At 38.1% G+C, this 14,145-nt stretch overlaps 1 protein-coding gene across 1 annotated transcript; it reads left to right on the top strand.

Moving 5' to 3' along the window:
• Positions 1-411: 411 nt before the first annotated feature.
• Positions 412-12,384, top strand: LOC107724224 (apolipoprotein B-100-like). The gene is made up of 18 exons (XM_016533063.1): positions 412-514; positions 862-979; positions 1,060-1,206; positions 1,344-1,555; positions 1,668-1,896; positions 2,071-2,250; positions 2,346-2,549; positions 2,726-2,890; positions 3,581-3,786; positions 3,953-4,126; positions 4,205-4,335; positions 4,459-4,660; positions 4,747-4,919; positions 5,057-5,232; positions 5,319-5,434; positions 5,526-5,899; positions 6,033-10,450; positions 11,500-12,384. The coding sequence occupies exons 1-18, from the start codon at positions 414-416 to the stop codon at positions 12,154-12,156; spliced, it is 7,983 nt and encodes a 2,660-aa protein (XP_016388549.1). The 5' UTR covers positions 412-413; the 3' UTR covers positions 12,157-12,384.
• The last annotated feature ends 1,761 nt before the right edge of the window (positions 12,385-14,145 follow it).

The raw sequence follows: 14,145 nt of genomic DNA, 5'->3' as shown, positions 1-14,145 counted from the left end.
AAGACCACTTATAAATAATAACAACAACAATGACAACAACAACAATAATAAATAAAAACAATATTTTTTCTTAAACAGCCATAACGTCAGATATTTGATCAGATGAATGTGTTATATGGCACATTTGCTTTTAACCATATTTAAAGTAATATCAGTAAGATAGTAAGATTCTGTGCAGATCTTAAATAAATAATGTCAAGATATGAGACTTATAATCCATTATAAATTAAGTGGATTTAACATGGTGTTCATTGCATGTTATAATTAATCATATTTCATAAAAGTTATAACCACAAATAAGTAAGTTTTATAATGTATTATAATTGTTGTTATGATTATTTATGAGATAATAAAAACATATTATAATTTATTTATTTTTTATTTTTTTTTATGCTATCTATGCTCTAGGAATGATGCTCAGACCTACTGGCCTCTTGGTGAAAGACATACTGGAGATTGCGCAGACCAAGAAGAGCAAGCCAATAATGTATGCTCTCAGCAATGTTGTAAGGAGGTACGCAAATTCTTTTCCATTTCTAGACTGCTTAAGTCCTTTCATTTCCCTACTGGAAAGACCAGAATAGACCAGCATGAATTTTCAAGCTTGTCCAGGCTCGTTCATATTAATTGAGTGCTGCCAGCATCACCATGGTGTCAGATGCAAAAAATGGTTGGTGAAGACTGTCATGATCTTTGTAGTGAAGCTGGTCCACCAAAGTAATCGTGCTTTGTAAAACATCAGCACACTGTAATCCAAAGTACAACATATGCTTGTGATCAGCTATGCTATCTTCATTTAGCTGAAGTATTTGTCAGTATATCTCCACTGTAGCTGAGCATTTATATAATATATTTCTTCAGGCACTTCCAAGCTGAGGGTCAGCTCACCTCTGAGATTCTTGAGGTGTCTAACTTCATTAACTCCATCCTTGGTGCTGACTGTGCTGGCGAGAAAGATCTGACCTACTTGACCTTAAGGGTGTGTGTTTTAACATCTATATTTCTGGACATTTTCACACTGGAAAACCAACTTATTTTATTATAATCTGCCCTGGTTAGGTGATTGGAAACATGGGCGAGGCTATAGAAGCAGCTGATCCCAACATAAAGACAACTCTGCTTAAGTGTATGAGACAGCCTGCTACCACCCTGTCAGTCCAGATGTCTGCTATCCAGGCTTTCAGACGAATGTCTGTGACTCCTGATGTAAGTGTTGCAGGATTTGTTGAACAATTTATATTTTTTTCAGAATCAAATGTGTGTCTTATGCATGGAATTATCCAAATAAGAAAACTAACTTCACACTCCAAACTCTCTCTCTCTTTTTTTTTTTAAATGTTCAGATCCGTTCCAGCATTCATAGAGTGGCCCTTTATGCCAAAGGTGCTGTTCAGAAGAGATTGGCTGCATATCTTATCTTGATGAAAAAGCCAGAAGCAAGTGACCTGGAGGTTGTGAGGAAGATCCTTACCCAGGACCAGAATGTGCAAGTCAAGTCCTTCGTGGCTTCTCATGTCTACAACATTATTCATTCCAGGAATCCTGAAATGAAAGAGTATGTAACTCAGTTTGTCAATTTTCTCTAGACTGGATGCAAAACACATCAACTGCTGTCTATCATTTATTTTGCTCTTTATTCTCAACACTATAACGTTTTTTCTTCCCAGGTTGGGCAAAACGATAGTTAAGGTCATGCAGGATGATGAGGTGCTTACCCACTCAAACTACACTCAGCTCTCTCGTAACTATAAGATGGATGTATTTATGCCAGGCAAGGATGTCATGGGCTCCAATATGCAGGGAAGCATCATCTTTGATCCCAGCAGCCACTTGCCGAGGGAGGTTATGCTTGAGACAACCCTGAAAGCCTTCGGTTACAACCTTGACTTCATGGAGGTAGGATTTTTCATGTGTCATGTACTTGTATTTAATTAGCTGTAAAACTCAATTGTTATATGATTCAATTATTACTTTTTGTTTGTACTTATCCTTGATTTTTATGGACTTGTTGCATTTGGTTTGACTATGACTTTTGGAATTTATTTATTTATTTATTTTGTGGTCACCAAGATTGGCATGGAGGGCAAAGGATTTGAGCCAACTGTTGAGACTCTCTTTGGAAGCAATGGCTTCTTCCCTGATTCGATTTCCAAAGCAATGTACTGGTTTGGGGACAAAATGCCAAACAAGATCAATGAAGTTCTTCAAGAGTGGGTTGAACCCCTGAGAACAGAAAAAACTAAAAGACAGGTAATGTATTCCAAACATAATGTGATTATTTATAGGATTTAATTTTTCATGCATGTATCCAAGGTTAGATAATATCAGAATCTTCTCTTTGACAGGTTCCTGAGAACATTATAAGGGAAATGGTGCGGAACTTCAATAAGCTTGCAAAGGATCTATACAACCAGGACTCTCCAGAGGCTATAGCTTACTTAAGAATCATGGGGAATGAGTTGGGATACATTAAGAGCACCAATGACCTGTCAGCCATAGTTGACAGGATGGCCACGTATATTCAGGCCTTCAAGTACTCACCTGCTTGGGTATGTATATACAATATGCTGCATTTTACATGCATAAAATATATCTATATTAGCTCTCTCATAAATCGGACAACACTGGGTTAATATATATATATATATATAGATATATATAGTTTTTTTTTTTTGAGGCACTATATATATATATGCAAAAATTCTACATATTCCTGTTTCAATAGATTACAAAAGCCTTGATGTCTGGAGATCAGAGCATCTTTGCTCACTACATCTTTATGGATAATGAGTTCTCCCTTCCAACTGCCTCTGGATTTCCCCTTAAGTTTGCTTTGTCTGGGACCTTTGCACCTGGTGTTGAGGGTGGTCTGCGTATGGAGCCTGGCAGGGTATTGAATATTGCCCTTGATTGCTTTTTGTTCAGTCTCCAGATGGTTTATGTAGAAAAATTTAGGGTACAACCGGGGGTAAAAGGCGCCTTTGATATTATTTTCATCTAAACCACTAGATGGCACAAAAATGTGGCGTAGCACTTTCCGAAACATTCGCTTTTCAAGATGCACGCGTATATTTGTCTGATCTTTGACGCGATCGCACGCAGCAGTGCAAATTTGTTTCTGTATTTTAAAATATATTTGTTTATATTAACATATTTTAATGACAGTATATTTATTGAACAAAAATGTATTCTTTTATTTTTCAAAATAAGCAGAAAATAGTACAAACTTTGCTAAAGTGATTGTTTTGAACAAGTATTAACTTAGACATTATTTAAAAAACATTATTTTAGCTGAAGTATTTGTATTCAATACCATGTGCCTTTTACCCCATGCTGGTGAGCCTTTTGCCCCGTGTGGGGTAAAAGGCCCCCCTTGCCACCTCATACATTTATAAGATTTTTAAACAAAATAAACAACTTGAATGATTTATTTTCACACAAAATGTGTTGCTCCATTAATGAGCTTTTTTTTTAAGGTGGGCCTTTAGCCCTGTTGTACCCTGTAACAAATTATTTAAATTTCATCTTTTTATTGTCATGTTTATTTGCATTACTAATGTATTCCTATTTCTTTTCACAGGGTGAACTGTCTTTTTCACCCTCCATGGCAGTAGAATTTGTTACCCGTATGGGAGTCCACATCCCCAAATTTGTTGTCTCTGCCGTGGAAATGCACACTAATGTGTTCCATGAGAGCTCTTTCAATGCCAAGATCACTATGGGTGATGGCCAAATAAAGCTGTCTATCCTGCCACCCAAGAGCACTACCGAACTCTTCAGAGTCAGGTAGCATTTGTGCTATATGTCTGAAGTGGTTTATTTTAAATGTATACTCTTTATACAGTTAAATAAAATGTACAGAGATAAATTGCATCAGCTTTCAACAAATCTGGTCCAGTCAGCTGTTTAATAGTGACATAATGGGAAACCTTTTGTCATTTTTCACAAACAGCAACAAGTTAGTGATGGTGTCCAAAACACCGGTCACACTTGTTCCTGAGACAGGTGACAGAACTGCCATTGTGAACTGCAGCCCCCTTATTTCTGGAATCAATTACTGCACCACCATACTCAACTCTAGAGCTGAGAGAAATTCTCCATACTTTCCTCTCAATGCAGAGTCCAGGTAACAATCAAACTTAAAAAAAAAAATGCACAAAATAAATGTTCTACGTATTATGCTAAAATCAATATGTGCCCACAGTTTTGTTTTGGGTATCCAACCCACTGGTGACATCACTGAGTACACTGCAGCCTTTGCCTACGAACTCTTGAACGAGGGCAAGGAAGGCCGCCAGAAGGTTGATTCTCTGAAAATTATTTTGAAAGCAGAAGGCATGTATACTTAACAACAGTGAATTTGAAATCATGACCACTCTGTTATAATATAACCACATTCCTACAGTGTTTGATTGTGTAGGTTTAGGGATCATTTTTCCCCTCTTTTCTTACCATAAGGTGCTAAGGCCACAGAGGCAACTGCCACTATTAAGTACAACAGGAACAAGAATATTCTCACGACCAGCATTGAAATTCCTGACTATGATATTGAAGCCGGAATTAAAGTTGGTGTCATTGACAACCTTGCTAAGGGAAAGAAGTTCACCATTGATATCTCCAACAAAAACATTAACCAGTTTTCTCTAACTAGTCGTGCAAAGTAAGTAGAGTTCTAAATAACTTTTTGAAACACTTGCCAATGGGCAAGTTCCTTTCATCTAAAATACATGTTTCTGCTAATAACAGGCTTGAGGCCATGAATGATGGCTTGCTGGAAACTCAGTTGATTGTGCCCTCACTTAACACTGAGGCCACTCTAACTGCCACCATGAATTGTGCTGACGATTTGACTCTGGAACTCAAGAGTAACATCAAGCTCCCAGAGACCAACTCTGTGCAGAAGATTACCTTACAATATGGTATTTGATACATTTCCTTTCACTGTTTGCACACTCTTTTTATTTTAAAATCTTAATTTAAGTAAGTCTTAAATAAGTAAAGAATTATTTTTGGTCTTTTGTCAAATATAACAAGTTATAATTTGTTTTTAAAACAGCTAAAGATGAGATGAAGATTGGGATAAAGTCTGACATAGACTCCGAGATCCAGAAGCTGATACCTAATGCAGCACCTCTTCAGAGTCGCCTATATCAGGCTTTTGATAACATCATGGAACATAAAGTTGTCAAAACTGACATGAAACTTCGTCACATTTACGCAAAACTCTGGGAGGTATGATGGTATAAAATTTAAAACAGTTTTTATTATAGACATGACAAATATTTGGACCATAACCAATATTTTAATTGATATGATAGGCTTACCTCATTTGGATGGACAAGATTGCTTCCGATGTGCCCTACCTTCAGACACTAAGAGAGAGCATTCCAGAGCTGGTTATTCCATCTTTGCCCGAGAGGGTGTTCATGAACATGTAAGATTAATGCTAATGTTTTAAATCTACATAATCCAACTACAAATGTGCTTATCCATTCAATTCCAAATTAATTTAAATCTATTTACAGAGAGAGCATGTTCAAATACAAGTTCAACAAAGATCGTGTCACTTTCACCATTCCTTTGCCTCTTGGTGGAAAAACATCTAAGGACCTGAGAATCCCTCTCACCATGGCAACCCCAGAACTAGCTATGCCACAAATTGGTGTAATGCTGCCCTCTAAACCGTTCAATCTACCAACCTTCTCCATTCCCACTAGCTATGACCTCTCAATGCCTCTTCTAGGAATGGTAGAGGTATCAGCAAAAGTGAACACTAACTTTTATGATATAGAGGCGGTTTTCTCTGGTGGCAACAACACTGTCAATGAGCTCAGCTACATTGCAAGCTACAAAGTTGTTGCTAACAGTCCTGTGGAACTTCTTGCTTTTACTGTGGAAGGTAAACATATGCATACAAGAAGTATACATTATACATGATTTTAGTTTTATTAACTGATATGAGTCTTTGGGTGGGATTTTTTTTTTATTGTTTTGTCATTTCTAGAATTAATGACGATATTTGTTACATGCAGGATCTGCACAAATTGCTGACATTACAGAGGACATTGCGAAGTTCGACATAATTTCTTCCCTGAAACATAAGCTCATAGATGCACACTTCAGTCTAATGGAAACATCCAAAATCACAGATGAAGCAACAGTGAAAGCAACAGGAAATTACAAGATTGAGGCCTTCAGCCCTATGGGTATGCAGATTTCACTGGTATACACAACCCAGGTTTCAGTTTCTTCTGAAATCACAGGAGATGGCAGTTTAGATGGATCACTAAAAGTAGGATCAATATCTGCTAGAACTACTGCCACACAAACCTTTGTACTTCAACCCAAAACCAGAGAGGCCAGAGCTGAATCCACTTTCAGGTTAAACTGTCCCGTTTTCCAAATCCTAAACAAGATGAAAGCTACAGCAGCCAGTGGAGAACTTTCATTTGAGTTGAACACTGACATAGAGAATGACCCAGTCCACCACACCACCAAGTTCAACATTGAACTCAAGGAAGCTAAGTTTACCATTAAGTCTGATTCTGTCACCAGAGCTTATAAGACCAAGCTTCAAAACCAGGTAGATTTCTCTGCCACCATGAAGGAGGTCACTATCAGGATTGAGTCCCAGGCTGATGACAACACAAACCGAGCTTTCTCCCAGCTTACTGGGTCCCTAAACACCCAGGAACTGGAGCTCAATAGTGATGCCACGATCAACTTTGCTGCCAACCATGCATCTAACAAAGGCACGCTGTCATTCACCAAAGATGGCCTGACCACTAGCTGTACCACCAGCGCTCAGATCAGCTCTGTAACCTTTGAAAACATTTTCCATGGTGGAATTACAACTACTGGTGCCACAGTGTCTGTCTCCAGCAAGGGTAAAGTCAATGAGAACAGCGCTGAACTCAAAGTTGAAGGAAGACTTGCAAGTTCAGAGGTATACTTAAACAGCATGTACAAGGGTGACATTTTCAATGCCAACACTAGAAACATGATCACTTTCAAGCTGAATGAAGATGGTCTGAACCTCTCCAACAACTTGATTGCATCGCTTCAAGAGATTAAAATAGAAAACACAGACTCACTGATACTTACCCTCAAATCTCTGGCCATCCATTCTAAATCTGACAGCTTCCTGAATAAGAACAACTTCTACAAGCACAACATTGCAGTGGACATACATGACTTTACAGCATCTTTGAAGGCCGAAAATGATCTTAAAGTCATTGGTATCCATTTCAGCAGCAAGGCCCAGATGAAGGCAGAGCCCTACAAGATGGACGTTACTGGTACTCTGAAGGGGATCTTTGGTGAAGAGGAATTGAGACATACATATGAGATCATGTATGTTGACCAGACAGCCACTGCAAAGTGCAGCACCAATGGGAAACTCTTGGGCAGTCAAATGACTCAAAGCTCTGAGTTTGAGGTTGTTGGCTTTTCCACAAAGTTCGGCAATGAGGTGCGCTTCAACTCTCCCTCTCTCCGACTGGAAAGCAACATCCTAACAAAAGCAGAACCTTTCAGTGTGAATGTTGAGAGCTTCTTCAACTCTGATGGAGCACTTAACCTGTATGGAAAACACAGTGGCCAGGTGAAAAGCATGCTGCTCCTTCAAGCTGAACCTAAGTCATACTCACACAAGTATGAATGGAAGGCCTCAACCTCTCACCAGCTGAACAATGGAAACTCCATTAAAACTAACTTCCAGCATAAAATAACCAGTGCTATCACCCCTCAGCAGCAAAAGTTTAACATCGATATGGAGTCTAAGCTAAATGACCATGCCTTTGACCACTCCCTGGAAATCTTCAACACTCCAAACAACATGGGTATTGCACTGAAAGGCACCGTGTCCACCAACCTCTTGAACAAAGTCAACGACAATCAAGAATTTGGCATCACAAGTGCTCTGAAATATGAGAAGAACAGTGATAGTCATTTTATTTACCTGCCTTTCATTGATAAGCTGCCTGTTCTCATAGAGGAGGTCAAAATTGCAATGCTCACCATGAAAGATCGTAGCATTGACCTGCTTGATGGCATTGATACTAAATATGACATTACAGCCACTTTTAAGAGCAAAGGAAATGAACTTTCACAGGTAATTGAAAATTTTGATGTGGACATGTTCTTGGATGATGTGAGACTTTTTGCCTCCAATATGACAGCTGTAGTAATGGAAATGGGCAAAAAGCTGCAACCTATCAGGGACTTGATCGACATTTTGGGCCAAAAAACTGGCATTATCACCAAGATAAATGAAATTGTCAACAAAATTGATGAGGTTTTGGCAGATTATGAGATTGAGGCAATGGTTGAGAAAATCATTGATGATGCTGTGGATTTAATGAAACAATATGAGCTAAGGGAAACTATGCAATCAGCTGCAAGTTACCTAAACTCTCTTGACATAAAAACAGTATTTGAAAGAATCTTTGAACAAATTAATGAGCTGACAAAATTACTAAATACCAAAGTCAATGAAATGATGTCTTATGATTTTGACACCTTGGCTGATGAAGTAAAGCAGATGGTCACTGACCTCATTAGGGTCCCCTGCTTTGGAATGCTGCATGGTGAAATTGAAATCAAATCCTCAGAGCACATTCTGAAGACCAGTGCTGAACTTAATAACTCAACAGACAAGTTCACTGCTAACCTGAATTCTCAGTTCCAGACTCCTATTGATCTCTTGGCTTACACCTTTGATGCCACTGCTCACCTTAGCATTCCCAGAATGAAAGAGCTGTCTCTGACTGAGACAGTGAAGGCAAATCACATGGCTTTCTCTCTGGATCATGAGGGATTAATGTCCATCAATGGCCCTATTGCCCAGGTATCTTCCAAGACCACAGCTAAGGCAACCACAGAGCCATACACTGCTGACTTAGTGAACAATGCATTTCTGAGCACAGAGAATGGCTTCTCAGGTACTCTGGAGACCTCTTACATCCACAGTGTGAACATGCCAGTGGCCAACATCTTCAGTGAAGCCACAATGACCCAAAAAGCTGCTGTTCAGCTGGAATCTGGCATAATCACTTTCACCCTTGGAAATAATGGCAAAGGAAAATTGTCTATCTTTGATTATTCTGATGAAGGAACCCACAAGAGTAACTTGGAGATTCTGATGAACGTGGAGTCCATAAAACTGACTTTTGATGGTGACACTGAGAGCAGTCTTCTCAAGATGAAGCAGAAAGTTGATGCTGAGAGTAGAGGTTTGACTCAGATCAAGTTTAATGTGCATGCAGAGACAGAAACTCCTTTCATCAAGAGAAGCATTGCAGCAGTGAAAGGGCAGATTCGTTTGAAGGAACCCATGGTTGAGCTGAGTGGGTCTCATGATGCTGAACTGATTGGCAAAGTTGAAGGCACCATTACCAACTCAGTTAACTTCAAGGCTGTGCCTTTTGTAATTATCTTTGACACCAAGAATAAGAAAAACACCAAAGTAATGCTTCCCTTTAGGTTGTCCAGTGAAGTTGATTTGCAGAACGATATGGCTTTAACTCTGAATCCCTCTGTGCAGCAGGCCAGCTGGACCAGTCTTGCTAGGTTCAATCAATATAAATATTCTCATTACTTTAGTATGGTTAATGATGAGAAGGAAATCCAGTTCTCTGCATCAGTCAATGGTGAGGCTGACTTTAATGTGCTGACCATGCCGATTAACATTCCTAAATTGACTGTCCCATTCATTAACAAAGAAACACCGTATGTAGAGAAATTTTCTTTATGGGAGGACACAGGCCTTAAAACAATCTTGATCACACCTCAGCAGACCTTTGATATGGATGCAAAGCTTAAGTATGTGAAGAACCCTGAGATGTTCAACATGCAACCAGTCCTCAATTCTGTCATTAGGAAAATTAAAATACCCATTTTCGCAACTGCCAAGACCACATCTGATACATATGACGGTCCTTATTTTGCTAAGATCACTCTTCCCAGTATTAAGGAATCAATAATGATCCCTGTCATGGGAGACCTGACCTATGACTTCACTGTGAAAACAGCTATGATCATTATGAAGACAAAGGCTGAGATCCTTAATCAGGATGAAATTGCTGCCCAGTTTGAAACTCAGGTTAGCTCTGAGTTTGGTTTAATCAATGGGAAAACCAGTGGCTCTGCCACCTTCAACATGAATTCAGGGATGAAATTGTTTACCAATCTAATTGTGGAGCATAAATATTTTGAGAACAACTATAATGGAGTTCTTGAGACCAACACAGAAGTCTCAAAGGCTGTTATTTCAAATGCTGCCAAAGTAAATCTGCCAGATGTTAAATTTATGCTTTACCACAAATTAACTGGGAATACAGGAGAAGGTCTTACGGTCTCTGTATCTTCCCCATCTGCTGGACTCCTTGGTCTTCAGCTGCAGAGCAAGAGCTTATCCCACCATACAGGAAGACTTTTTGGTGCCAACCCAGTAAGAATTTTTTTAATTAAATTTTTATTTTATTTTAGAATATAACAAATTGTTATACATTTAGTGTATCTTACATATCAGTCAATTTATTTATTATACATTTAGGCCCAATCCCAATTCTATTTTATACCCCTTCACCAGTGTCAAGGGTCATCATACGTCATCTTCCTATACACCTATACTATACACCTATACTGTACTGGTGTGCATTAGAGCTTTTAATTAGTGTTCTATATTAATGCGCTGCTTACTGACACACACACACACATCGGAGATCGCGCAGCTCACACATCCAGGAGCAAAGAAACTTGTCAACACTGCCCCACGACTTTTATTAATAACAGTTTAAAAACTGAATCGCTACATTATATTTTCCTGCAACGAGAGGATAAAATCGCAGTTTTTGAAGTAAACTCACTCATTAAAGCACGATGCACAGACGCGCATACACGCAACTTTCATCTCTCTCTCTCTCTCTCTCTCTCTCTCTCTCTCTCTCTCTCGAATTGGCAATATTTGAGAAAATATTTTTATAGTATTTAGTGGTTACAGCCCTGATCAGACATGAAAATATATGGTATCGTGCAGTCTGTAATGATATGACGTTAGCAAACTTTAGCGATTTTTTGGAATAACATCACCATAAATATGAACACACGATTGAATGTAACATAAAATCTTTATTAATGTCAATAATGCTTACATTTGTGGGTCTTTTTGTTCGCTCGGGCAGCCATGTTGTCGCTGTAGCCGGTTTACACTGAGATAATTCATACCCCTTTGTTTGAAGTGTGGTCCCGAAAAATCTTCGTTTGAAGGGCTATCTGGCCCTTACCCCTACCCCTCCAACCAAAAGAGAATCGAGACACCCCTACCCCTTCATGTGAACGCACGAAACGGAGGGGTAGGGGAAAGGGGAAGGGCCAAGTTGTAGAAATGGGATTGGGCCTTAGTGTATCTTACATATCAATGAATATCTTAATACTTTGAATGTTCAATTGTTCAAAACAAGTAGACATGATAATGACATATTCTATTTTTTATTACAGTCTGAGGATTACGTGGACATTCTGAAGGTTGACATTGCAATAAAGAACTCAAACAGACTGAGCTTCCAGACACAGTGGAACAAGGAGCTCCCTAGTCAAATTACTTTGTGGCTGAAGAAGAAAGTTGCTTCATTAAAGGACAAAGTAACATATTTCATCACTGCAATTTACGATGACATCAGCAGGAAGTATGAGAAGCTAGAAAGTACCATTGATGACTGTCTGAAAGAACTGCCTGACATCCTGAAATTAAGTATGGAGAAAGCAGACGAGCTCATCAACTCTATCAAATTTCAAGATCTGGACAAGCTCTCATCCTGGATCAGTAAAGTTTTCTCTGAAACTGTCAACTCCAACATTCTAAATGAAATAGCTGAGCAGGCTGAGAAGACCAGTAGAATTATTGAAGACTACTATAAAACTGTCAAAGCCAAGGCCCAGGACTTTTTTGCTGAGATGACCCTTGAGCAACTGATTGAAGACATCCAGGCTTGGATTGAATCTACTATGACCCGACTGGAAGTTCTAATGAACCAAATTATTGAGACCCTCAAGGATGCTAAGAATATTCAGTCCTATGTGAGACTGAACGACACAGAAATGAACATTGACATTCCTATTCCATTCCATTCATATGGGATTTTTTCAGTAGAATGATTTCACATCCTTGTATCAAGACACTAGTAGCTAAACTTTGCCAAGAGAAATGATCAAGATTGCCTTATTAAAAGTGTTATGCCCACAAAATATTTGCCCAAGCTGCTTTGGTTCCCTCTTTTTTGTTTTGTATTTAGAATAGTTTTTTAAAGAAAATAGCTGAATGTTACGATCTATCTTATTATTGTATTTAATAAGCAATGACAGTAAAGTACCAATAAAAAAAAAAATAATAATAATTAGGTTCTATGTGTTGTATATAATCAGTTGTAGATCTCTGCTTATATTTTAGACACTTGCATTACATTTTCTTATATACAGTTATTGTTTTCTTTATTAAATCTTTGATATTTACATAATCATTTTATGTGTAGGGTATTTAGGGTGGCCATAAACTCAATCTGATAAAGAAATAATAGAAATATTACTAATAAACTATAGTTTAAGTGTTCAATTTAAGAAATCAAGTAAAAACATTTGTGTTAATGGTTTGATTTAGGAATGACATAATGAAAAATTTCAAACGCAAATTTCAACTATATAAACTTACAGAAAAATTAACAATACAAATGCACTTTTGTCTCGCAGTATCTTTATACCTTTACTCTTCTCTTAAGAGCCAACTGTAATGTCGGGGTGAACTGACAAAACATCAATGTAAGGACAAGATCTGACACTAAACACTACAAAACAAAAAGGCTTAAAAACTCAAGGACTAATCAAGATAATAAGACAAAGGTTAGAACAATCAGGGGAAAACATATAAAGGGGTACATGAAAAATTATAACACTACAAACTAAAAGTCCTCATACAAAACAAAATCACAGAGACAGAGACTTTGTTAGCCTCCATCTAAGCCAAAAGCACACATACACATAAAACCACCACGATGGAGGGCTGGTGCAGTTCATTTGTGATAGGTAACACAAAAAACTCAGGAACGCCCCTCATGGCAGTGACAGTACAAACAGGGATATTGCAGATAGCGGTGTTAACTTAGAATTCACTAAATTCCAGGGGTTTCATTACCACGACACAAAATGGGCGTTTCTGGAGGTGGTAGGAATAATCCCCCTTTCCAAAAAAAAAAAAGTAACAGGTCATGCGATCATTTAGAGGTCATATTTTTCATATTTCATTTTTTGCACGGCATTTCCAATCCCAGGATCAGTTCCGATAGATAATGAAGGAGAAAACAGTGATACAGGTTGCAATTTTTATGTTTTATAATCTTACATTTAAATGATTTTCGAAAACAAATAAACAACCAAAAAATTTAAAACATGCAGTAACGTCAATAGCCTAATTGCGTTTTACTGTAAATTGTAGCAAGTGTCTTTACGAAAATTAACCATGGTTTAAAAAAAGGGGGGTTTGTAGTTAATCCATAGTAACCACAAAATAATAATGGTTTTGATAAACTAACCATAGTTTAACCATGTTATTTGTAGTAAAACTGTGGTTTTACAAATGGCAATCAATCCGCAAAAAAAAAATAAACCATGGTTAATTTTAGTACTGACCGATCTTAATTAATTAACTGATGTTTTATATATGTAAGGGATAATCAATGGTTTGCCGTGCATTGAAGGATTTTAAATGCACAACCTGGAGGCAAAGAACCACCCGACGCGAAGCGCATTCAAAATCCTTTATACTACGGGGCCGTTGAATGCTTGAATCTGATTGGCTGACGAACGTTCTAAGGTGTGCAATTATTTTCAGGGAAACGCACAGCGAACGTAGTTCCAGGCAGCTCTGGACCGCATTGCATGTCCATATCACTTCGCCAAATGTTTTCTCTTCTTTCAAAGGTCTTAAAACAGCACAATAACCAAAACCCACAACAACACTGGCCAGACAAATAAATATAGTAAGCAATATGATAAAAACCGACAGATAATTTCCATGTTTTGCCACATAATTACGTTTTATTATGTAGGTAAAGCACATACTCTATCTCTCCTGCTCTCTCTCCCTCACAGACA

The sequence above is a fragment of the Sinocyclocheilus rhinocerous genome, unplaced genomic scaffold (assembly GCF_001515625.1).
Source record: "Sinocyclocheilus rhinocerous isolate Xijiao unplaced genomic scaffold, SAMN03320098_v1.1 scaffold3744, whole genome shotgun sequence".
Classification (NCBI taxonomy): Eukaryota; Metazoa; Chordata; class Actinopteri; order Cypriniformes; family Cyprinidae; genus Sinocyclocheilus; species Sinocyclocheilus rhinocerous.
The sequence above is the reverse complement of the archived record's forward strand: the minus strand, read 5'-3'. Positions and strand labels throughout refer to the sequence as shown.